Source organism: Salvelinus alpinus, chromosome 12, assembly GCF_045679555.1.
Source record: "Salvelinus alpinus chromosome 12, SLU_Salpinus.1, whole genome shotgun sequence".
Classification (NCBI taxonomy): Eukaryota; Metazoa; Chordata; class Actinopteri; order Salmoniformes; family Salmonidae; genus Salvelinus; species Salvelinus alpinus.
In genome coordinates, this window is record NC_092097.1 from 27,098,216 (window position 1) to 27,124,058 (window position 25,843).

The following is a 25,843-nucleotide window of genomic DNA, read 5'->3' on the forward strand; positions in this document are numbered from 1 at the left end:
CGCTACCAAAACCTGCGGACTCTCCTTCACCGCAGCCAACGTGAGTAAAACATTTAAACGTGTTAACCCTCGCAAGGCTGCCGACCCAGACAGCATCCCTAGCCGCGTCCTCAAAGCATGTGCAGACCAGCTGGTTGGTGTGTTTACGGACATATTCAATCAATCCCTATCCCAGTCTGCTGTTCCCACATGCTTCAAGGGGGCCACCATTGTTCCTGTTTCCAAGAAAGCTAAGGTAACTGAGCTAAATGACTATCGCCCCGTAGCACTCACTTCCGCCATCATGAAGTGCTTTGAGAGACTAGTCAAGGATCATATCACCTCCACCCTAGGCCCACTCCAATTTGCTTACCGCCCCAATAGGTCCACAGATGACGCAATCGCGATCACACTGCACACTGCCCTAACCCATCTGGACAAGAGGAATACCTATGTAAGAATGCTGTTCATCGACTACAGCTCTGCATTAACACCATAGTACCTTCCAAACTCGTCATTAAGCTCGAGACCCTGGGTCTCGACCCCGCCCTGTGCAACTGGGTCCTGGACTTTCTGACTGGCCGCCCCCAGGTGGTGAGGGTAGGAAACAACATCTCCACCCCGCTGATCCTCAACACTGGGGCCCCATAAGGGTGCGTTCTCAGCCCTCTCCTGTACTCCCTGTTCACCCATGACTGCGTGGCCATGCACGCCTCCAACTCAATCATCAAGTTTGCAGACGACACTACAGTGGTAGGCTTGATTACCAACAACGACGAGACGGCCTACAGGGAGGAGGTGAGGGCCCTGTCAGGAAAACAACCTCACACTCAACGTCAACAAACAAAGGAGATGATCGTGGACTTCAGGAAACAGTAGATGGAGCACCCCCCTATCCACATCGACGGGACAGTAGTGGAGAAGGTGGAAAGTGTTAAGTTCCTCGGCGTACACATCACGGACAAACTGAAATGGTCCACCCACACAGACAGCGTGGTGAAGAAGTCGCAACAGCGCCTCGTCAACCTCAGGAGGCTGAAGAAATTTGGCTTGTCACCAAAAACACTCACAAACTTTTACAGATGCACGATCGAGAGCATCCTGTCGGGCTGTATCACAGCCTGGTTTGGCAACTGCTCCGCCCACAACCGCAAGGCTCTCCAGAGGGTAGTGAGGTCTGCACAACGCATCACCGGGGGCAGCCATCACTAACATTGAGAGGCTGCTGCCAACATACTGACTCATCTCTAGCCACTTTACGAATAAAAATTGGATGTAATAAATGTATCACTTGCCACTATAAACAATGCCACTTTATATAATGTTTACATACCCTACATTACTCATCTCATATGTATATACTGTACTCTATACTGTCTACTGCATCTTGCCTATGCCGTTTGGCCATCGCTCATCCATATATTTATATGTACATATTCTTATTCATTCCTTTACACTTGTGTGTATAAGGTAGTTGTTGTGAAATTGTTAGATTACTTGTTAGATATTACTGCATGGTCGGAACTAGAAGCACAAGCATTTCGCTACACTCACATTAACATCTGCTAACCATGTGTATGTGACCAATAAAATTTGATTTGATTTGACAGAACGCAGCAATTCCTGCTCTAGCTGTTTAATCACTCCCTCTGAGAATGTGGACATAATCATACTGTTTCACAAGTGCTTGTTTTGGATAAGCTGTTCAAACAACGTCCACTGGTTTCTGAAGCCCTACTTATGCCCACTGATGACATGAATGAGGCATTCCGTTACGTTGACACAAATCGTTACATTGAATAAAATAAAACATTGTTTATCACTTCTATAATTGTATGTGTGTTGTGATTGTCTCAGATGAGTATGTTGCCAGCCTGCACCTGCCCACCTTTGATGCCCACCTGACTGAGCTTTCAGATGAGCAGGCCAAGTACCTGGGTCTCAACAAGAATGGCCCATTCAAACCCAACTACTACAGGTACAATCATCAATTTAAGATCCCTTTAAATGACACCCAAATGTCAGATTTATGTACGATTTATCTGCAATGGATCCCCACAGCCACAACATACATGTCCTCATTGGTCTAATCGAGCTAAGTAAAGGTTTGTATGCTATTCAGTACAAACATTTGACTGCTAGGTTTGTTATTTTTTGGTATTCACAGGTATTAGCTTGCATAAATGGACCACAACTCTGCACTCCTTGACTTGGACAAGGCCTGGATGACCAGAAGATAATGAAATCTATATTAAATTTTTTAAAGACAGTGTTTTTGTTTTCAAATCAAGCTCTATTCCGTCATCTTCAGTAAATGTTACCCTGTTTCACTTGCTGTTTTGTGTGTTTAGTTTCACCATCAGTTCTGTAAATACACACCTCCTCTAAGAAACCAATACGCAGGATCCCACTGGCCATGAATGACTAATTGAAAGTACACCACTTAACCTTTACTCTCTGCTAGAGATTTATTTTTTCTACAGAAGTCTGATTTCATACCCACTCTCCACTAGAATATACATTTTTTTGGTGGTTTATCAGTAGTTTGATTTATGTTTATGTTTATATTATTGTGCCAAATGATTGTGTAGGGAAGGGGATAGTTGTGATTGAGATTTTTATTTCTTTTCTGCATTGACGTCACTGCACGCTTCTCAAATAATTACATTCCAGCCAGGGGAACAGGGAGAAATGGCCTCTACACTAGAAGTCCCAACCGCATTTAAAGGTCCAATGCAGCCGTTTGTATCTCAATATCTAATAATTTCTGGGTAACAATGAAGTACCTTACTGTGATTGTTTCTTTTCTTTTTTTACTATTTTAATTGAAAACGAACAGCTTCTTAGCAAAGAGCAATTTCTCAAGCAAGAATTTTGCTAAGACTGTCAGGGAGTGGTGTGAGTTGGTAGGGGAAAGCCGAAAACTAGCTGTTATTGTCAGAAAGGTTTGGAACTCTCTTTCTTATTGGTCTATTGACTAATTTACCGTCTGGTGATGTCATCAGGGAGTCTTTTCAAACAGCTCTTACACTAAAAGGGCATTATTGTAATTTTAACAATTCCACAGCCTTATTCCAACCTCAGTCTAGAAATATACACTGCTCAAAAGAATAAAGGGAACACTTAAACAACACAATGTAACTCCAAGTCAATCACACTTCTGTGAAATCAAACTGTCCACTTAGGAAGCAACACTGATTGACAATAAATTTCACATGCTGTTGTGCAATTGGAATAGACAACAGGTGGAAATTATAGGCAATTAGCAAGACACCCCCAATAAAGGAGTGGTTCTGCAGGTGGTGACCACAGACCACTTCTCAGTTCCTATGCTTCCTGGCTGATGTTTTGGTCACTTTTGAATGCTGGCGGTGCTTTCACTCTAGTGGTAGCATGAGACGGAGTCTACAACCCACACAAGTGGCTCAGGTAGTGCAGCTCATCCAGGATGGCACATCAATGCGAGCTGTGGGAAGAAGGTTTGCTGTGTCTGTCAGCGTAGTGTCCAGAGCATGGAGGCGCTACCAGGAGACAGGCCAGTACATCAGGAGACGTGGAGGAGGCCGTAGGAGGGCAACAACCCAGCAGCAGGACCGCTACCTCCGCCTTTGTGCAAGGAGGAGCAGGAGGAGTACTGCCAGAGCCCTGCAAAATGACCTCCAGCAGGCCACAAATGTGCATGTGTCTGCTCAAATGGTCAGAAACAGACTCCGTGAGGGTGGTATGAGGGCCCGACGTCCACAGGTGGGGGTTGTGCTTACAGCCCAACACCGTGCAGGACGTTTAGCATTTGCCAGAGAACACCAAGATTGGCAAATTCGCCACTGGCGCCCTGTGCTCTTCACAGATGAAAGCAGGTTCACACGCACATGTGACAGACGTGACAGAATCTGGAGACACCGTGGAGAACGTTCTGCTGCCTGCAACATCCTCCAGCATGACCGGTTTGGCGGTGGGTCAGTCATGGTGTGGGGTGGCATTTCTTTGGGGGGCCACACAGCCCTCCATGTGCTCGCCAGAGGTAGCCTGACTGCCATTAGGTACCGAGATGAGATCCTCAGACCCCTTGTGAGACCATATGCTGGTGCGGTTGGCCCTGGGTTCCTCCTAATGCAAGACAATGCGAGACCTCATGTGGCTGGAGTGTGTCAGCAGTTCCTGCAAGAGGAAGGCATTGATGCTATGGACTGGCCCGCCCGTACCCCAGACCTGAATCCAATTGAGCACATCTGGGACATCATGTCTCGCTCCATCCACCAACGCCACGTCCAGGAGTTGGCGGATGCTTTAGTCCAGGTCTGGGAGGAGATCCCTCGGGAGACCATCCGCCACCTCATCAGGAGCATGCCCAGGCGTTGTAGGGAGGTCATACAGGCACGTGGAAGCCACACACACTACTGAGCCTCATTTTGACTTGTTTTAAGGACATTACATCAAAGTTGGATCAGCCTGTAGTGTGGTTTTCCACTTTAATTTTGAGTGTGACTCCAAATCCAGACCTCCATGGGTTGATAAATTTGATTTCCATTGATAATTTTTGTGTGATTTTGTTGTCAGCACATCCATCTATGTAAAGAAAAAAGTATTTAATAAGAATATTTCATTCATAAGAATATTTCATTCATTCAGATCTAGGATGTGTTATTTTAGTGTTCCCTTTATTTTTTTGAGCAGTGTATATAAAACACAGGAAATCAAGTGTTTGACTGCACTGGGCCTTAAACACATTGTCACGTTTCCTACTGGAAACATGATACCCACATAGATTGTTTATTACCAGCTGTTAATTGTACTGCTCTATCCTCTCTCCCTTTGAAACAGAGCTGAAATGTGATTGAATTGAAAAGATGATTACTTTTACTGACTAAACCTCCTAAGGCAGACGTGTATTGTATTTTCTGTATAGTACATGTATGCACGTACAGTACAGAAATGTAGTTATCTTCACCAACACGTAGATACAGAAAGGTATGTGTAACCAGAAGAGCGATTATCCAAGGTGGCACTGGTTTTGATTGAGTCTCACATGGTTATAGGGTAATAACACTGAAATGTTTTGCATTAAAGGAGTCTTATCGGACTCAAATGACAATAGTGGAGTTGACATTTCTCCATCTCTGGTCCTAATTATGTGAAAATGCATTTATTGAAATGATTTTTGAAATATTGTAGTTGGCTGATAGTTTATTGTTACTGGTATCATTTTTTGTGTCGTGAATCCTGTTTTCTCTTAATGTTCCTAATCACCATGTTGTCCTCTATTCTCTGCATCCATACCTGCCTGTTTTCATGTCACCATCACATGGTCACTGTTGTCAGTTTTTAGCAGAAAGAAGAAACTTACACAGCCATCCAACTCTCCATAAGGGAGAGTTGATTTTCAGTTGAGTAATGATGATCATCAGACTGCAAACTGAATGTTTTATGGTGTTTTTTAGTTTCACCCGCTGATAGTATTAGAGGGTAAATAATATGTATGTATTACCTGTGCATTTAAAAGGACATGCACTGTCACCCTGGTCTGTTAACATGGGACACCGAGTCCATTGAATACAGACCACATCTGTGCATACAATTTTATTTTTTGCTGAGGTTTTCAGGCTTTTCTGTCCTTCCATTTTAGCTGTGTGAAACAGATACTGTTTTATTTGTGTATATGTTAGCTGATGCAACTGTGAGATAAAGCGCTTTCATCTTTGCACTACTTAAAGCTGTTGGCCAGTACAAGCAAGGACATATGCGTGAAAAGAACATTGTTGGCGGGGTATTGGCGTCGTAACGTTGGTTACTGGTCAAGTGACAGTGCCTTGTGACTCATCTGTACATATTCATCACTTGTAGGATTATGTCTGTCTGCTTTCTTCCTCTTTGGAAGCTGTCCAACAGTTCTGATTCTGCAATATAATCGCTGTGCACAAAGCTGTGCATAAATCTAGTGGTCTCTTATAAAGATTTGTACTTATTGTGGGGGTACCAAAACTGCTTGATGTGTCAACATTTTAAAGTTACTTCCATTGTGAGTTAACAAAGTAGTTTGAATTCACTTGTTTTGTACATACCATTGTTTTTGAAAGTACAGTACATTTTTCAATTTCTTCCCCTGGGTATTGTCTGTATAGCACTACCAAAAGCATGCCATAAAGTAAAATGACTCAATCTCCCAGAATTCCTTTACATGCACTGCATTGATTACAATGCCTCTATCAAATTCAGTTTTAGTTAAATGAATCTTCCATATTTTTTATTCATTCATACTGTCATAATGATAAGGACTAGCCGGATGTCCTAATAACTGACAAATATAGTCAATTTATAAAACATTGTCTGACCAGCTCAAGTCCAGGGTCATTTGGCTGTTGTATGCAACAGTGCTCTGCAATTTCACTTCAACTGACGTAAATAGTGAAGAACTCTAGTGACATATAATTATTATGCTTATGTGATTGATTTGTAACCATTTTTTATAATTTCACCTCGAAAATACCATATACCAAATGACAAGTTTCACTTGTTGACAAGTGTTCAAAACCAAGTGATGCGTGAGGAGCTGAAGTGTTGACCCTTTATTATTTGAAGCAAGGATCACTGAGACGTACATGATGCGAGAATCGCTTATGTATCTCTGGTTTCGACAAAACTAACTTTTTACCTAAGGACTTTTATTTGAGCTTTGCAAATGAAATCATAATGTTAGATTATACAGTACTAAGTATTATTTTTCTGTGTATTATTTGGTGTAGTCTGGCTGAGTCTCAATTCAAATTGATTTACTTGAATGCTCTCTGATGCTGTTATTTCTGTTTCTGCTTTCTGTTGGTTGATGTATACCTATCCCTTTAATAAACTTTTCTGTGTTTGAATTAAACTGCTAGTGCAAAAATGTTCAAGTCATTCTTTACCAAGTGTGATGTTAAGTCCCATTTCTGTAACTAACTGTATGGGGGTTTTCTACTTAGCATAATATTTTCTAACACAAATTTGAAAAAACACAGTAAATGGAATGAATAAACAATTGTATTCATGTATACAATGCTTTAAATGACAAAATATAGATTAAAGTATAACAAATATTTGATTTTGCTGTTTTCAAAAAATTTAAGACTGGGCCAACAATGACTGTATTTCAGTCCTAGCTCCTGATACGTCTACAGCAGCCATAGGTTAACTCGCTTCACTGCCCTCCAAACACGGCAGAGGAAATCTCCCTTGGGTGATTTACGATCACCTGAAGGATAGGAAGAAGTCTTAACTATTTACCTCCAAATCCATATATTCTGTGATTAGTTGACTCACTTGTTTGGAGGCTTGGTTTCTCCTCTGGTGTCAATGATCTGCCAAGTGCATACAAGGCTGCAGTTTACTCAACTGTAAACGGACATAACACCACAGTTGTAACTCACTAAACTACATTTGTCTGACTAACATACTGTAATTGTATTCATAGAGAGCTTACTCTTTTCCCCATGTCCTCTGATCCTACAACGACTGCAGGGCTGTGGAATCCTCCTTTGGTGCACCACATTAGATTAGGTTCAGAAGTTTGGTCACAATGGTGTATATGGTTGGGAAACCAATCACAAGAAGTTCTCCATGGACAAAAGGGGACTCAGATAAAGTGGAAGTTTATACAGGAGGGTCCAGTCTTGCAGTCAAATGTGATCAGCTGACAGACACTTCGAGTGACCGCTGTCATGACAGTCCCAGAAGCCTCACCAAATCCAGCAGTCAGGGCTTTTCTCTGTGCAGCCACACTCAGCAGGTCATCATTTATGGAGTGCACATTGGAGTGCCTGGAGAATAGGACCTGCATCTGCTTTGTATCATTTAAAACATCTGTGAAGTGCAGAGTAACCAGCCTGGGTTGGGTTTCCCAAAATCATCTTAGCACTAAAATCATCTTATATCCATTTCATTTAAATGGAATTAAGACGACCTTAGTGCTACGATGCTTTTGGGAAACCCAGCCCTGGTCTCATAGACTATACATAACATAGTAAACATACATCCGGGACACTTAAATTAGTATGATATGTTAAGTTTGGTATGGTTACATAGAATCCGGGACACTTAAATTAGTGGGCAAAAACTAAAGTTGGGTGATTGGTCGGGGTGGGCGTATAACGCAAACATCTAGCAACCCAAAGGTTGCATTTTAGCTAATTAGTAAATTTGCAACTACTTACTACTTTTTAGCTACTTTGCATGTTAGCTAACTCTAACCTTAACCCTTCAACCTATCTCATAACCTTAACCCTAACCCATAGCCTAGCTAATGTTAGCCACCTAGCTAACATTAGCATTAGCCACCTAACTAACGTTAGCCACAATTATATATTATATCATTTTTCAAATTCGTAACATATTGTATGATTTGCAGTTCGTAACATATACAAATTGGAATTTATAACATACAAAATGGATGATGGACATCCACAAAATAAATACATAGCATACGAAACTTAACATATACTAATTTGGGTATACCGGATTTACATTTACTATGTTACGTCTACCCCTGAGTCCAGGTTGGAGTACCATCAAGGTCCTGCAGCACAGATATCGCCACCCACATCATCAGGTCAACAAGTGCCATCCATGCTGGTGATCCCTCTCCCTCAGGGGAGTCTGCAGGGTTGGCTCCAACGCTGAGAATCACTGGTGACAATTTCCACCACCTTCCAAGATGCACTCTGTAGACTCTGTAGGTCAAGTCACTGTTGTTGTCTTCAATGGTCTTGGAGTAAGCTTCTGGATGAAAAACCAATTTGTTCGCTTTGAGTCACAGTCTGCTCTCCGCTTGTAGTATTATGCTACAGCAAGACAGAAAATAAAGGCCACAAGTTCAGAGACCATGAATACTACAGGAAATAATGGAACTGATAGCTAATAAACATCTGTATCAAGTGAAGTGACAGACTCACAGGTTAAGAGAGGAAAGGGAGAAACACTGACCCTTCAAGACTATTCCTCAGTGAGTAGGCCTGAAGAGAGAGATCCAGATAGGATGAGTTTTAGTAAGGTAGGATTTCTTGTGCTTATTGCTATGATTATCAACTGTACTGCACTGATTGGGTGTAAGAGATTTTAGTGCAGAAGATCTACAGGGGGTTTTGAGAGGAGTGGTTCCATCCTTCCAGGCCTGGAGTAGGATATTTTTTTTGGACTGAATATGTGTTGCACAGGCGGCCGGTGGTACCTTAATTGGGGAGGATGGGCTCTTAGTAATTGCTGGAACGGAATTACTGAAATAGTATTGAACACAAACACATGGTTTCCATGTGTTTGATACCATTCCATTTACTCCATGCCACACATTATTATGAGCCGTCCTCCACTCAGCAGCCTCCTGAGATGTGTAGGGGTTTCTTTTCTTCTCCTTTTCCATTTTTTTGTGACAAAAATGTTCAATTCACACTCCGACCTGTAAAAGGCAGTGAGATGTAAGAAGGTCTGCGTCGGGGAAGAGATTGCTGAGGGTGTGAATGAGAGTGCGAGTCATGACGCAGAGGCGGAAGAATGGGAAGAAAGGCTCCAGGCTCAAACCTGTCTTCTGAATAAATACCTAATGGTGTTAAAGAGTACAAAACAACTACTGAGTGTGAGTTCCTGTCTCCTGTTGCAGGTGACCATGGAGGGAGTGGCATCCCACTGGTCACACACTGTTTGAATCAACGTTGTTTCCACATAATTTTTATGAAATTACATTGAACCAATGTGGAATAGACTCTGAATTGACATCTATGCCCAGTAGGTTGGAGTTTCGAAGTGAGCTTGACCAGGGTGAAGTAGAGACTTCCAATATTTGCCCTGAGGAGCCTGAGATGATTTTGGACTGGTAGGAGTGACATTTAAAAAAAATGTGGATTCCTGCTTTTTGGCCGAACTATACATTGTTTCAAACTGGGTAAATGACAAGTTGGGAACGGTTACATCTGTGAAAGTTTTGAGAAGGGGATTTTTTTGTATAAATGTTTTTTGCATCCTCCGCCCAGAGGCAGCAGGTGTTCCGCGTCATGCATCTCAGGGCTCAACCTGTGTCGTTCTTTGTTTTCCGGAGCAGGGCACCGCTCAAAGGAGTGATCAGTGGGGTGGCATTGAGTGTAAAGGTGGTTAAGATGAGAAATAATATTCCTGGTGTTTGTGATGCCTGCCGTTTGGTGAGACACAGACCCGGTGGAAATAGTGAGACAGAGAATACGCTGTCTGTCTTGTTGAGCTTTGATATGGACTTTCTACCTGATAAGGTCAGGCTAGGGTATATTAGCTATTCGGTGATGGTGTTTGGTCCGAACCCACTACGATGCTCTAAGTGCCAAGGATTTGGACATGTGGCAGCAGTATGTAGAAGGGAGATTCCACAATTTGGAAAGTGTGCAGGAGGGCATAGTCAGAGGGAGTGTGAAGTATAGGCCTTCTCGGGTCAAAACAATTGGACCCGGACCCGAGGACAATCAGACCCGAACCCAATATTTTTTTTTAAAGGGGGACCCAGACTCGAACGGACCAGAGGACATTCAGACCCAAACCCGAATGGACCCGACGACAACCAGACCTAGGCCAAAACCGTACCCTAACGGGTCTAGACAAGACCCGAGTGACAAAAAAACGATGTTTATCAGCCTAGTTGCTCTTCTGGTTAACGAATATGTCTTTATTGGTTGGTTAGGTCTTCTATAAGTCAATAAATTCACCTTATTCACATAAAATAAATATGCTATAGGCTATGCAGAGCTGTGGTCGGGTCCATTTGTGTCCACTCAGGTCTATCAGCTAGTTACATAGACCCGAGACCTGATGACAATCAAACAGGACCCGACCCAGACCCAAGGAAAAAGTTAGAGATTTCGGCATTCGCATTTGTGTTGACCTTTAGTGTGAAGTTGGGGTTGAGAAATCACTGTGTGTTAACTGTGGGGGTTCCCATACAACTGGAGATCCGAAGCGCCCTGTATGAGAGAGACACATTGAGATTGCCATTTTGAGTGGGGAAGAATATTTCATATGCTCAGGCAGTAAGGAGAGTAGAGGATAGCCCAAGGATGAGGGATTCGACTAGGAACCCCCCAGTGAGTAGGCCTGAAGAGAAAGATCCAGAGAAGACGGGTTTTATTAAGGTTGGATTTCTTGTGTTTATAGCCATGGTGATCAACTGCACTGCACTGCACTGATGGAGAGGGAAATTGATGTGGTAGTTGCAGCAGCATAAAAATATTGGTGTGTGAGAGATTTTAGTGCACAATATCTACATAGAGTTTTGAGAGAATGGGTTCCAACCTGCATAAGGCAGCACTCAACACAGTGTCTAGTCGGCCGGAAATTCACACGAAGAAGAAGAAAGTCTGCGTCTAGTCACCCGGAAAGCCACACGAAAAAGGAAAACTTTGTTGGTCAATCAAACATGGACGTTGGTGGTAATGGTGGTGGATTGATTGTTAACAATAAACAGAGGGCTATGTTACCCAACAAAAGTAGGGGTGAATTTGTCCGTAATCAAAGAAAAGACTCGGAGGTAAGGACCAAAAAAATACTGGTTTACTGTATTACGTTCTGCATCATAAATGCATGTTTTGTGCTAGCAACAAGCCGAACGGTAGCTAGCAACTAGCGCATTAGCCAATACATGCTAACTAGATATTTATTTATCTCCTGGTCCGTTTTCACCCATTACAACTGTTCTGATGGCCAACAGTAATCTAGTTAAGAATTGTGGCTCGCTTTCAGAATTGTTAACCCTGAACACGGAACTGCCACTTGTCCAACGCTACCTGTTAACGTTAGCTAGCTAGGTAACGATTGCTACAGTAGTTATGGACGCTAAATAGCTTGCTATAGCTATCCAGCTTCTGTTTAAATATAGCTCAAGCCTTCTGCTATTCAGAACTCGTTACTTTAGTAGATATACACTGAGTGTACAAAACATTTATCTCTCGTTGATCCTACAATCTTCTATGAGTTCACTATATTGAATACTGTCAAGTCCAAATGCAATGGACTTGCCCTATCTGGCTGCAAACTTAAAACAATATTTCCCAAAATAAAAAGACTACGGACATTGGAATGTGCTCACATTTTCGTCTCTTTGTGGTCTGAAATAGCAATACAGTAGTGTATTTTTGTCTGTGCTCCGACATAGGGCTTCTCTGAGTCTCCAGACCTCGAGTTTGAGTATGCAGATACAGACAAGTGGTCTGCTGAACTGTCAGGTGAGGTATTTCTGGACAACCTCCTTTATTATTTTTTAAATAGTGACCTCTATGACATTCTCTTGTGAATTTGGTACCAACTTTGCCTACTTATCTTCTCCAGAGCTATACAGTTACACTGAAGGACCAGAATTTCTTCTCAACAGAAAATGCTTTGAGGAGGAATTCCGAATTCATGGTACATACCTTAACGACTTGAATGCGTTGTCTTCCTCCAGTGTGCTTATATAGTACCTCTGACTGAGTGTATTTTCTTCCTGCGCTGTCTCAGTGTCTGATAAAAAATGGACTGAGCTGGACGTGTCTCAACACAGAGCTCACGCCATGCGTCTACTGGACGGCCTGGAGGTGATCACCAGGGAGAAGAGGCTGAAGGTGGCCAGGGCCATCCTTTACATGGCTCAGGGTAGGTCATCACCACAAGGCTTTAGCAGCGTAAGTTGACTAAGGAAGCCTGTGAAGAGGTAGCTGTTGCCATATGTTTTTATAGTGAGGCAGCCAGCAAACAATGTTTCAGCACTTAAGTCATGTTTCCTATCTGTGGCTCTACAGGGACATTTGCAGAGTGCAGCTCTGAGGCAGAAGTGCAGCACTGGATGAGGTACAACATCTTCCTGCTGCTGGATGTTGGCACCTTCACTGCTCTGGTGGAGCTGCTCAACATGGAGGTTGAGTAAGTTGGAACTACAAATCAGTGAGATGTCATTGTTTTTGGGAAGAGTTTCTTTGCTATACAAAATGTTGTCAAAATCAGGTAGCTGATACTTCTTTCACTCCTCTTCTCCCCTCTCTCTCCTCTGCTTCTTCGCTCTCAGTAACAGTGCTGCCTGTAGCAGTGCAGTCAGAAAGCCAGCAATCTCCTTGGCTGACAGCACAGACCTCAGGTAAGATTACACACTGACTTTCCTGCAGCTCTATATAGTTTATACACCAGTGTATTGGAGTCCTCTGATGCTAGTGTTCCTCAGGGTGCTGCTCAACATCATGTATCTGATGGTGGAGACCATCCAGCAGGAGGACACAGCTGACTCACCTGAGTGGAGGGCCACCAGGGAGACCTTTAAAACAGAGCTGGGTAAGAGTGTGTGTGTTTCTATTAGATAGAAGGGTTTTGTAGAGGAGTAATTTTGGACTGTAGTTTTGCTCTTTCTCCCCCCTCTCTCTCCCAGGCTCTCCTCTGTACAACAACGAGCCCATCTCTGTCATGCTGTTTGGCATGGTGACCAAGTTCTGCAGTGGCCACGCACCCCACTTCCCTATGAAGAAGGTTCTTCTGCTGCTGTGGAAGAGCATACTGGTGAGTGAGGGATTTTATCTTATTTAGCTGATTTTGGCTATTGTGTTAGCCAGGTACTTTTGGCTGGCATATATTTCTCTCTTTTACAACATGTCTTCTCATCTGCTCCAGTTCACCCTCGGGGGGTTTGAACAGCTCCAGAACATTAAGGTGCGTAAGCGAGAGCAGCTGTGCTTGCCCCCCCTCCCAGAGGACAGCATCCGGGTCATCAGGAGCATGAGGGCAGCCTCGCCTCCAGCTTCCGCCTCTGACCTCATCGAACAGCAGCAGAAACGGGCACGCCGTGAACACAAGGTAACCTCTACCGTGCCTGAATGAAATCTCAATGCAAGGCAACAAAGTGAAGGCAACCCCCTGTTTGACACCTGCTCAATGTAATATTGTCAGGCTCATTTGAAAAGTACCCTTTCCTCTCCATTAGTCCCTGACAAAACAGGACAACCTGGATGCCTTCAATGAGAAGGACCCCTACAAGTCAGATGACCCTCGTGAAGATGAGGAGGACAACGATGACAATGACAACTCCATGGAGGTGGAGCCTTTTCCCATGGAGCGGGATGAGGTCATGCCCCCGCCCATCCCACACCCCCCCTCAGAGAGGGTGAACTTCCCCAAGGGGCTGCCCTGGGCCCCCAAAGTCAGGTACGGTGCGGTGCTGAGGGAGACCTCAAGAAGACCATTTGCTACAGATTAATGCTGTGTCTTTAGATGTACTTTGTGGTTTTATGTGTCTTGTATAATGTGCCTAATAGTATATGACTATATTTTTTTGTTTTGTTTTGCTTTTTACAGGGAAAAGGACATAGAACATTTCCTGGAATCAAGTAGAAGCAAATTTATTGGCTATACGCTTGGAAAGTAAGTTCAATTGGTGTCTTTTTTTTCATTTAAAGATACACTATGTAGAAATCGCTCCGCCATTTCCAGGTTGCTAAAATTCTTATTGTTAACCAAATGTTTTATGTGACAAAACAAGCAAGTACAGTGTAAAAAATTATTGTTCCCTCAAAACCGCTGTGTAATATCTTTTCCATGACCAAAAATATATTATTTTCAGCTGTTTGAAGCTGGTGTACAAAACCGAAAATAAAAGTTGCTAACTAGCGCTAGCGCAAACCATAGACTTCCAGTCATTGCACTAACGCTAGTTAGCATTGGCTCGTGAAACTACCTCTTAACTTCCTACATACTGGACGCAGATAAATAAAAATGATATTCACAAGCTCATTTCCCAAATCTTGAAGTATCCCTTTAACAGAGATTTACTATTCATCTTGAAAAGTAATTTCTTGTCGAGGATCCTTGACCTAGATTTCGTGGTTATTTGTATTGCAGTGACACAGATACAGTTGTCGGCCTACCCAGACCCATCCATGAAAGCATCAGAACATTGAAGCAGGTATTATGCAGTTCTCAACATGTCTCAAGCATTGTTAAACATGGATAGATGTTCTAGTTATTGCTTAATAATCCTGCATTGTGCCTGAAAGAGAGCGGCTTAAGTTGGGCTGGTCTGTGACTCACTGACACGTTATTATTCAGAAGAATAGGGCAACCTCAGTGTCACACAATTGAGAACTTAATTTCCAGAGGATAGGAGTTGGATGTGGTTCTGTACAAAGAGATATGAATGAATATATACAGATAGCAATACAATGATTGGGTAATTGGATACAATAGCACAAGCAATATTATTGTTATCCCGCTAAAGTCTATGCATTTGGTTGGGGGGGTTCTACAAAGCTAATGTGGAATTGTTTTAATATGTCATACCAAGGATCATTTTGCTATTTGATTTAAGTGATTTGATATAATGTTGAATTTTGCCTTACTGCGTTTAGCCCATAGAAACACGTTGAATAACATTCATACATGGAAAAACAGTCAAAAAAGGAAGTATGTTGTAAAGTGGGACCCATATTTAACCCATTTTTCTTGCTCAAAACTACATCCATACTTCCATTCATTTAATGGATTTTTACGTTTTGATGAGTCTTGTGAAGCTTTTGGGCGTCGTAGAACAAATCAACATGTTGGTGAGAGTCTAGGCTTGCGATGGTGGGGTCATTAGTTTGTAGCTCAAAACGTTTGGATTCTACAGAGAGAAGTTGGCACATTGGCGGGACCAACTTCAGACGAGTCCCGTGACACTTGTGGGGAGCTGAGAGAACCATCGATTTTGGGAGAGTCTCAGCTTTCCATAGTGGGGTCATAGTGCCTTCAGAAAGTATTCACACACTCCACATTTTGTTGTGTTACAGCCTTGATTTCAAATATATTAAATTTAGATTTTTTATCACTGGCCTACACACAATACCCTATAATATCAAAGTGGCAATATGTTTTTTCTAAATTGTCTTGGGGGGAAAAATATCTTGAATCAATAAGTATTCAACCTCTGTTATGGCAAGCCTAAATAACTTCAGGAGTAAATATTTGCTTCACAAGTTGCATGGACTCACTCTGTGTGCAATAATGGTATTTAACATGATTGTTGATTGACTACCTCATCTCTGCACCACACACACATAATTATCTGTAAGGTCCCTTAATCGAGCAATGAATTTGAAACACAGGTTCAACCACAAAGATCAGGGAGGTTTTCCAATGCCTAGCAAAGAAGGGCACCTGTTGGTAGATGGGTAAAAAAGCAGACATTGAATATCCATTTGAGCATGGTGAAGTTATTAGTTACACTTTGTATGGTGTCACTGGGTGTATTGATACAGGTGTCTTTGCTAACTCAGTTACCGGAGGAAGGAAATTGCTCTGGGATTTCTCCATGAAGTTTAATGGCTGTGAAAGGAGAACTGTGGCTGGATCAACAACATTTGAGTTGCTCCACAATACTAACCTAAATGACAGAGTGAAAAGGAAGCCTGTAGAGAATACAAATATTCCAAAACATGCATCCTATTTGCAATAAGGCACTAAAGTAATACTGCAAAAAATGTGGCAAAGCAATTCACTTTTGGTCGTGAATACAAAGTGTTATGTTTGGGGCAAATCCAATACAACACACTACTGAGTCCCACTCCATATTTTCAAGCATAGAAGTGGCTGCATCATGTTATGGGTATGCTTGTAATCGTTAAGGACTGGGGAGTTTTTCAGATAAATAAATAAATGGAGCTAAGCACAGGCAAAATCCTTGAGGAAAACCTGGTTGTCTGCTTTCCACCAGACACTGGGAGATTAATTCACCTTTCAGCAGGACAGTAACCTAAAACACAAGGCCGAGTCTTCACTGGATTTGCTTGCTAAGAAGATGGTGAATGTTCCTGAGTGGCTGAGTTACAGTTTTGACCTAAATCTACTTGAAAATCTATGGCAAGACCTGAAAAATGTTTTTTTAGCAATGGTCAACAACAATTTGACAGAGCTTGGAGAAATCAGAAAATAATTATGGGCAAATGTTGCACATTCCAGGTGTGGAAAGCTCTTAGAGACTTACCTAGAAAGACTCACAGCTGTAATCGCTGCCAAAGGTCATTCTAACATATTGACTCGGGTGTGAATACCAATGGCTGTGCACCTGCCCAGTCATGTGAAATGGAAATAAGATGCTTCTATATTTCATTTTCAATAAATTTGCAAAAATGTCTAAAAACATGTTTTTACATTGTCATTATCGGGTATAGATTGGTGAGAGAAAAATATATATTTAATCCATTTTGAATTCAGGTTGTAATGCAACAAAATGTGGTAAAATCTACACTTGTTGTATTCGGCACATGTGGCAAATGAAGTTTGATTTGAATAAGTCAAGGGGCATGAATACTTTCTGAAGGCACTGTCTTACACTGAACAAAAATATAAACGCAACATGCAACAATTTCAAAGATTTTACTGAGTTTACAGTTCATATAAGGAAATCAGTCAATTGAAATACATTCATTAGGCCCTAATCTATGAATTACAGTTAACTGGGCAGGTGCGCAGCCATTGGTGGGACTGGGAGGGCATAGGCCCACCCACTTGGGAGCCTGGCCCACCCACTGGAGAGCCTGGCCCAGCCAAACAGAATATGTTTTTCCCCACAAAAGGGCTTTATTACAGACCAAAATACTCCTCAGTTTAATCAGCTGTCTGGATGGCTGGTCTCAGATGATCGCGCAGGTGAAGAAGACGTGTGAAGGTCCTGGGCTGGCGAGGTTACATGTGGTTTGAGGCGGCTCATAGTACAGAATTGAACATTAAATTCTCTGGCAACAGCTCTGGTGGACATTGCTGCAGTCAGCATGCCAATTGCCCACTGCCTCAACTTGATGTAACCGTTATTTAACTAGGCAAGTCATTTATTTTTGATACATCTGTGGCATTGTGTTGTGTGACCCAACTCCACATTTTAGTGGCTTTTATTGTCCCCAGCACAAGGTGCACCTGTGTAATGTCATGCTGTTTAATCAGCTTCTTGATATGTCACACCTGTCAGGTGGATGAATTATCTTGGCAAATGAGAAATGCTCACCAATAGGGATGTGAACCAAATTTGAGATAAGGTTTTTGTGCGTATGGAGCATTTCTGGAATCTTTTATTTCAGCTCATGAAACATGGGTCCAACACTTTACATGTTGCTTTTGTATTTTTGTTCGGTATAGTTAGTAGCCCTAACCGTTCGGATGCTACAGACGTTTTTGTGAGATGTTTTGTGATGTGTCCTGGTCTGAGAAACAGCACTGTTGCTCTGCCACCTTCCACAGCAGATGCGGAAGGCCGACATTGGCGGATTTCTGCCCATGCAGAAAAACATTATCTATAGCTTTTTATGGAAGATTTTTTAATTGTATTATGGTCATTTAATTTCTGCGTGGATATCGATTCTAGGGGGATGAAGTGATAGGGACGTAAGAAAAGGACTGTATAACACCTAGCACAACTACTATGAACAACTAACAATAGACAGATTGGAACCATAAACAGCAAACACAAGTTACAATAGTTACACCAACTCAACTCTGTCCACTCACTCCATTACACATGTCCACTTGGAGAGAAACTGAGGAGTCTCTGACCTGTGAAGGCAGAAGGCCTGTTAGGTGTCTGGCCCTCTAGAAACCTGACCCTAGCACCCTATCAATGGCCTGGTCACTGGGATTTTGAGGGGCAGGTTTATCATCCCCCAGTCTCTCTGGCACTGTTGCGGGATGGGTGGAGTGAGGTCGTGAGGGGATGAGAGAGGGACCTCACCACTGGTACTGGGAATACAGTGACAGTGTGTGACAGTGACAGTGTTCTCCATTTCCTTGCAGCATAAGTACATCTCTATAGCTGAGATTCAGATTGCCAAGGAGGATGAGTTTCAGAAAACTCCATTGTCAGGGGTGAGTGCCAATGCATATCACTGACCTATCACTGGGATATATGCAGGAATATTACTGTCCAAGAGAAAGGGCAACAAGTGTTTATTTTAATTTTTTTATTGTGTTTGTTTATAGGGGGAAGAGGATGTGGAGATGTGCTCCACTGAGCTGCTATACCAGGGCATTCTTCCCAGCTTGCCTCAGTACATGGTGAGTGTTCTGCTCCCCTTGTATGCTGATGAACATAGATCTCCAGTCCATTTCTATGACCTCTAAACCTTTGGCAAAATTGACCTGTGACTCTTCTCCCTATCAGATTGCCCTGCTGAAGATCCTGCTGGCGGCAGCCCCCACCTCCAAGGCCAAGACAGACTCCATCAACATCCTGGCAGATGTGCTGCCTGAGGAGATGCCGTGAGTCAACTGTTAGTTTTGAAAGGGAGCTGTATTCAGTCGAGCTCCAATTGAAAGGGTTTGATTTGATACTGTATCTGCAGGACCACGGTGCTCCAGAGCATGAAGCTTGGTGTAGATGTTAACCGCCACAAGGAGGTCATTGTTAAGGCCATCTCTGCCATCCTGCTGCTGCTTCTCAAACACTTCAAACTCAATCACGTCTACCAGGTACTGGCAACCCACACTCAACCACTACCACCAAATACAGTCAAACTCTGACTTAGCCTCATCTACCAAGTATTGACAACCACTTAATAGGAGTGGTAATTTCTCACAAGCACCTCAAACTTGTGAATGGTCTTACCTTGCCTTACCCTTCTGTTTCTTGTGGGATTATTTTCAACAGTTTGAGTACATGGCTCAGCACCTGGTGTTTGCCAACTGTATTCCTCTCATTCTCAAGTTCTTCAACCAGAACATCATGTCTTACATCACAGCCAAGAACAGGTACGTTGGTGAATTTGAACCATTTCAAGACCCAGATGATCAAGAAGTTCTGTGACCCTTTTTAGTAATCATCTCTCCCACCACCTTTCTCATTCTATCTCCTGCAGTATTTCTGTGCTGGACTTCCCTTACTGTGTGGTGCATGAGCTTCCGGAACTTACTGCAGAGAGTTTGGTAAGTTGCACACTCCACCCCTCACATAATTGAAATACCTATTGTAATATGAGCTGCTGAACTCAAACAAACACCTAGGAAATGTTGTTGTAGAAGGGGTGGGGGGGGGGAACACCAGGGTAACTAATGGAAGTGGTACAGTAGTCAAAGGTTGGAGGTGAGGTGTTGGTACCAATTGGTTGGTTTGTCTGTGTTCTTCAGGAGGCTGGAGACATCAACCAGTTCTGCTGGAGGAACCTGTTCTCCTGTATCAACCTGTTGAGGATTCTGAACAAGCTGACCAAGTGGAAGCACTCCAGAACCATGGTGAGGGAGAGACCCACCCACCCAAAACAACGCAGAGTTATTCTTATTCATTAGGAAAGACATCAGTCTGCGATTCTTTTAGATCATAATTTCATACCTCGCACTTCTCTCTGTCAGATGCTGGTGGTGTTCAAGTCTGCACCTATCCTGAAGAGGGCGCTGAAGGTCAAACAGGCCATGATGCAGCTGTATGTCCTCAAGCTGCTCAAAGTGCAAACCAAGTACCTGGGCCGCCAGTGGAGGAAGAGCAACATGAAGACCATGTCTGCCATCTACCAGAAGGTCCGCCATCGCCTCAATGACGATTGGGCCTACGGTAACGGTGAGTCGCTGTCGACACAAATCGACCCAGAAAAAGCCCATTGAGTTTTTCAGTCAGTGATTGACATGATATGATTGGGAGCTGCTATCATAGACGTAACCGTGAAACATTTCCCCACAATGACTGTGAACTTCTAAATGTAAGCACCCCTACGTTTTTCAAGTTACCCCATTACCCCAAGTAATGAGCTTCCATGTTTCTTTGACAGCAGACCTGGATGCGCGGCCCTGGGACTTCCAGGCAGAGGAGTGTGCTCTGCGCGCCAACATTGAGCGCTTCAACAGCCGCCGCTACGACAACAACCAGAGCAACCCTGACTTCCTGCCCGTGGACAACTGCCTGCAGAGCGTTCTGGGACAGCGTGTCGACCTGCCGGAGGACTTCCAGATGAACTATGACCTCTGGCTGGAGCGAGAGGTCTTCTCCAAGCCAATATCATGGGAAGAGCTACTGCAATGAGAACAGGGCTGGGGTTGGGTGGTGGTGCTATAAGGAGGTTTTCCTTACACCTCCCCAAGGTGGCAACAATGGTCTACATCCCCACCTCTTTAAGTGTACCTCTATAAGTGCAAATGTTGCTGAACAAGCATATCTGTTACTTAAAGACAGCATTCATAGAGCACTGCATTTGTTTGTGAAAATGATGCAGACATGAGTCCCAATAACAAACCTTATCCTTGCATTGTTGTCACCTCATGCAGAGAGGAGTAACAAGTCAGTAAGTGATATTTAAGAGGTAAAGGGTCAACAGCAAAGCCACCTAAATGTGGACCTTTTGCATTACCCCTGCACAGTTGGACCAATCATTTATAATCCCTGAATCTAGGCACTAGACCAGGGTTTCCCAAACTCTGTCCTGGGACTCTCCTGGGCACATGTGTTGGTTTTTGCCCTAGCACTACACAGCTGATTCAAATAATCAAAGCTTGATGATGAGTTGGTTATTTGAATCAGCTTTGTAGTACTAGGGCAAAAACCAAAAGGTCCAGGATCAAGTTTGGGGAGACCTTGGTGTAGATTTATCCCATGTAGAACCCTTTTTCGTTTTGAACTGGACCTTTTTACAGAGTGCTATAGGTCTTATCGGCCTTGTCAAACCTCCCAGGGTGGGGATGTTAACCCTTTGTATTCCTGACTTCTTACACACTTAACCCCCCTCCTGGGTGTCGGCCCAGTACTTTGCCCTTCAAGCACTACAGTATAGTATGAAAACCCTTAGGAACAAGTGCAAAATAAAATGTGTTCTGTTTGTAAGGGAGGAGTTGCTTGAGTGTGTACAGTATGTGTCTGTGTTATGGTTACTGCTTTAACCTCCTGTTGATCAGGCTTTTGAATCCCTTTTGATGTTCCACTATTACTCTACTCACTGAGTGTCCATTGGCTTGTATGAATCACACACCTGTATGCAACCCAGGCGGAGATCATTTGGTTTGGTATTAAGACATTTTAATTAAATTTACATACTAAAGTTTTAACCTAAAGCAACAGGAAAATGTGCTGGAGCACTCCACAACCTGGTTGAATAAGAACTTGGAAAACGTACTTTAATATTGTGTTTGTATACAGTATGTTTGAGAGAGTGAGGAAAGAAACAGAATGAGCCCTATGTTATTATTTGTGGTTCTCACTTAACTAGCTAACAGGTGTTTTTTACTCAAGGGAACAATTTTGCCCACCTGATAACTCCTCAGATTTAAGATAATTTTATAGTTGCATTGTGCTTATACTCATTTGCAGCTTCTATTGTTTTTTGTTGTCTTATAATGGTTATTAAATCTAAGATGGAGAAATGAAAACATCAGATGTTGGGAAAACCTTTATTTATCATAGCTTTTGTCAATCTGTTTTACATTGTATGACTAAAAATGCTGGATTAAACGAATGCTCCCTCTTGCTCTGTCATTCTTGTTTTTGCTTTATTTATACAATGATATAATGGAATCACTCTCAAACAAACATACTGAGCTTTCTGTCAAACATCTTGATTTATTTCCCCTTAACTCAGCAAAAAAAGAAATGTCCTTTTTTCAGGATCCTGTCTTTCAAAGATAGTTTGTAAAAATCCAAATAACTTCACAGATCTTCTTTGTAAATGGTTAAAACACAGTTTCCCATGCTTGTTCAATGAACCATAAACAATTAATGAACATGAACCTGTGGAACGGTCCCTAAGACAATAACAGCTTACTGACGGTAGGCAATAAGGTCACAGTTATGAAAACTTAGGACACTAAAGAGGCCTTTCTACTGACTCTGAAAAACACCAAAAGAAAGATGCCCAGGGTCCCTGCTCATCTGCGTGAACGTGCCTTAGGCATGCTGCAAGGAGGCATGAGGACTGCAGATGTGGCCAGGGCAATAAATTGCAATGTCTGTACTGTGAGACGCCTAAGACAGCCCTACAGGGAGACAGGACAGACAGCTGATCGTCCTCGCAGTGGCAGACCATGTGTAACAACACCTGCACAGTATCGGTATATCTGAACATCACACCTGCGGGACAGGTACAGGATGGCAACAACTGCCCGAGTTACACCAGGAACGCACAATCCCTCCATCAGTGCTCAGACTATTCGCAATAGGCTGAGAGAGGCTGGACTGAGGACTTATAGGCATGTTGTGAGGCAGGTCCTCACCAGACATCACCGGCAACAACGTCGCCTATGGGCACAAACCCACCGTCGCTGGACCAGACAGGACTGCCAAAAGTGCTCTTCACTGACGAGTCGCGGTTTTGTCTCACCAGGGGTGATGGTTGGATTCGCGTTTATCGTCGAAGGAATGAGCGTTACACCGAGGCCTGTACTCTGGAGTGGGATCGATTTGGAGGTGGAGGGTCTGTCATGGTCTAGGGCGGTGTGTCACAGCATCATCGGACTGAGCTTGTTGTCATTGCAGGCAATCTCAACGCTGTGCGTTACAGGTCCTCCCTCATGTGGTACCCTTCCTGCAGGCTCATCCTGACATGACCCTCCAGCATGACAATGCCACCAGCCATGCTGCTCGTTCTGTGCGTGATTTCCTGTAAGACAGGAATGTCAGTGTTCTGCCATGGCCAGCGAAGAGCCCGGATCTCAATCCCATTGAGCACGTCTGGGACCTGTTGGATCGGAGAGTGAGGGCTAGGGCCATACCCCCCAGAAATGTCCAGGAACTTGCAGGTGCCTTGGTGGAATAGTGTGGTAACATCTCACAGCAAGAACTGGCAAATCTGGTGCAGTCCATGAGGAGGAGATGCACTGCAACACTTAATGCAGCTGGTGGCCACACCAGATACTGACTGTTACTTTTGATTTTGACCCCCCCCCCCCCTTGTTCAGGGACACATTATTCCATTTCTGTTAGTCACATGTCTGTGGAACCTGTTCAGTTTATGTCTCAGTTGTTGAATCTTGTTATGTTCATACAAATATTTACACATGTTAAGTTTGCTGGAAAATAAACGCAGTTGACAGTGGGAGGACGTTTCTTTTTTTGCTGAGTTTAGTGATTTTTTGCTAACAACTACTGCTTTCACAGACTATCCACATTGACTCTATGCTCATCCATAGGTCTCTAACCATTCAACCTATGCTGCTGCTAAAATGATTATTGAATCAATTTATTACTCCGTTATGCTGCTATCTATTGATTATTGATTGCCATTAGTATTTATCTACTTATCCTACTACTGGTCACTATTACTCCTGTTTATATGTATATATTACCATTATTATATTACTATAAGTATCTATATATTCCTACTACCAGTCACTTTTCAGCTCTGTTTACATGTAAAGTACCATTCAAAAGTTTGGACACACCTACTCATTCCAGGGTTTTTCTTTATTTTTACTATTTTCTACATTGTAGAATAATAGTGAAGACATCAAAACTATGAAAGAACAATCATGTAGTAACCAAACAAATCAAAATATATATTAAATTCTTCGAAGTAGCCAGCCTTTACCATGATGACAGCTTTGCACACTCTTGGCATTCTCTCAACCAGCTTCATGAGGTAGTCACCTGGAATGCATTTCAATTAACAGGTGGGCCTTGTTAAAAGTTAATTTGTGGAATTTCATACCTTTATGCGTTTGAGCCAATCACTTGTGTTGTGACAAGGTATGGGTGGTATACAGAAGATAGCCCTATTTGGTAAAAGACCAAGTCCATATTATGGCAAGAACAGCTCAAATAACCAAAGAGAAACGACAGTCTATCATTACTTGTAAGACATGAAGGTCAGTCAATCTGGAAAATTTCAAGAACTTTGAAGTGGCAGTGGCAAAAACCATCAAGCGCTATGATGAAACTGGCTCTCATGAGGACTGCCACAGGAAAGGAAGACCCAGAGTTAACTCTGCTGCAGAGGATAAGTTCATTAGAGTTAACTGCACCTCAGATTGCAGCCCAAATAAATGCTTCACAGAGTTCAACTAACAGACACATCTCAACATCAAGTGTTCAGAAGAGACTTTGTGAATCAAGCCTTTTTTAGCTTAACATCCCCACCTGCCCTGAATGACGGGTCGCCACTGGTGCACATGTAACCTATAGCCTGTTTTAGAGAAATGTAATTATTGAATATTGTAAGAGCTTTCATTTGCTCCTTATGCCCCCTTTATTTATCCTATGGTTCTGACTTGGTGTACAGGGAGAATACTGTAAGAACAGCCCATGTTCTGAATTCTGTCACTGTGCATTTCAAAAGTGCTGAATAAATAGTTATATTCACTACGTCCATCCTAGCTCTCTCATTAATGTCTTAATCGAAATTACGGATGCCTCTTATCCGCTTTTCGTCTCGTTATGCCATAGTTTGTACATCTCAATTGTCACTAGAAACCACATTTGGTTAAGCAAGTCAGCCATATCAGATATGTCTTTTTAAAAGGCAGTAAATGAGGCTGAATGAACTGTGTCGCTGCCAGACAAGGTTCCGCTGATTGCCAGGTGTAGCAGTGGTCAGGATTCACTCCATGGTGCTGAAAAGAAAGCTCTGCTGCTGGGACAGCTTTATGTAGGCCCCAGTGGTGTAAAGTACTTAAGTAAAATACTTTAAAGTACTAAGTTACTTAAGTCGTTTTTGGGGGGTATTGTACATTACTTTACTATTTATATTTTTGACAAAACATTTTTTTTACTTCTCTACATTCCTAAAGAAAATGATGTACTTTTTACTTCATACATTTTCCCTGACACCCAAAAGTACTTGTTACATTTGAATACTTAGTAGGAGAGAAATTGTCTAATTCACCAATTATCAAGAGAACATCACTAGTCATCTCTACTGCCTCTGATCTGGTGGACTCACTAAACACAAATGCTTTATTTCTGAATGATGTCTGAGTGTTGGTGTGCCCCTGGCTA

At 42.7% G+C, this 25,843-nt stretch overlaps 2 protein-coding genes across 4 annotated transcripts in view; both read left to right on the forward strand.

Moving 5' to 3' along the window:
* Nucleotides 1-6,844, forward strand: part of LOC139535791 (S-adenosylhomocysteine hydrolase-like protein 1) — a 57,731-nt gene extending 50,887 nt beyond the window's left edge. For both annotated transcript variants that reach the window (XM_071335597.1, XM_071335598.1), the window contains exons 16-17: nucleotides 1,837-1,957; nucleotides 2,147-6,844. In XM_071335597.1, the coding sequence (XP_071191698.1) occupies nucleotides 1,837-1,957; nucleotides 2,147-2,153 (128 nt within the window). In that variant the 3' untranslated portion in view covers nucleotides 2,154-6,844. The remainder of the gene's footprint in view (nucleotides 1-1,836; nucleotides 1,958-2,146) is intronic.
* Nucleotides 6,845-11,305: 4,461 nt separating this feature from the next.
* On the forward strand, nucleotides 11,306-22,390 carry LOC139535792 (striatin-interacting protein 1 homolog). 2 transcript variants are annotated; one of them, XM_071335599.1, is made up of 21 exons: nucleotides 11,306-11,488; nucleotides 12,113-12,182; nucleotides 12,286-12,360; nucleotides 12,454-12,588; nucleotides 12,735-12,855; nucleotides 12,998-13,066; nucleotides 13,151-13,257; nucleotides 13,352-13,479; nucleotides 13,591-13,773; nucleotides 13,901-14,121; nucleotides 14,272-14,337; nucleotides 14,815-14,878; nucleotides 18,733-18,804; nucleotides 18,919-18,993; nucleotides 19,100-19,197; nucleotides 19,281-19,407; nucleotides 19,586-19,686; nucleotides 19,794-19,860; nucleotides 20,062-20,166; nucleotides 20,284-20,488; nucleotides 20,697-22,390. In XM_071335599.1, exons 1-21 carry the CDS (start codon nucleotides 11,378-11,380, stop codon nucleotides 20,945-20,947), a joined length of 2,451 nt encoding a protein of 816 aa, XP_071191700.1. In that variant the 5' UTR covers nucleotides 11,306-11,377; the 3' UTR covers nucleotides 20,948-22,390. The 2 variants fall into 2 exon arrangements, with proteins under 2 accessions (XP_071191700.1, XP_071191701.1); XM_071335600.1 differs by having other exon boundaries at nucleotides 11,308-11,488; nucleotides 20,700-22,390.
* Nucleotides 22,391-25,843: the final 3,453 nt, after the last annotated feature.

Bases quoted from the DNA above. Each gene is read 5' to 3' on its own strand.
- LOC139535792 (XM_071335599.1), top strand. From the start codon at position 11,378: ATGGACGTTGGTGGTAATGGTGGTGGATTGATTGTTAACAATAAACAG. The intron at 12,361-12,453 runs GTACATACCTTA...GCGCTGTCTCAG, and splicing joins GGAGGAATTCCGAATTCATG to TGTCTGATAAAAAATGGACT. The intron at 19,861-20,061 runs GTAAGTTGCACA...TGTGTTCTTCAG, and splicing joins AACTTACTGCAGAGAGTTTG to GAGGCTGGAGACATCAACCA.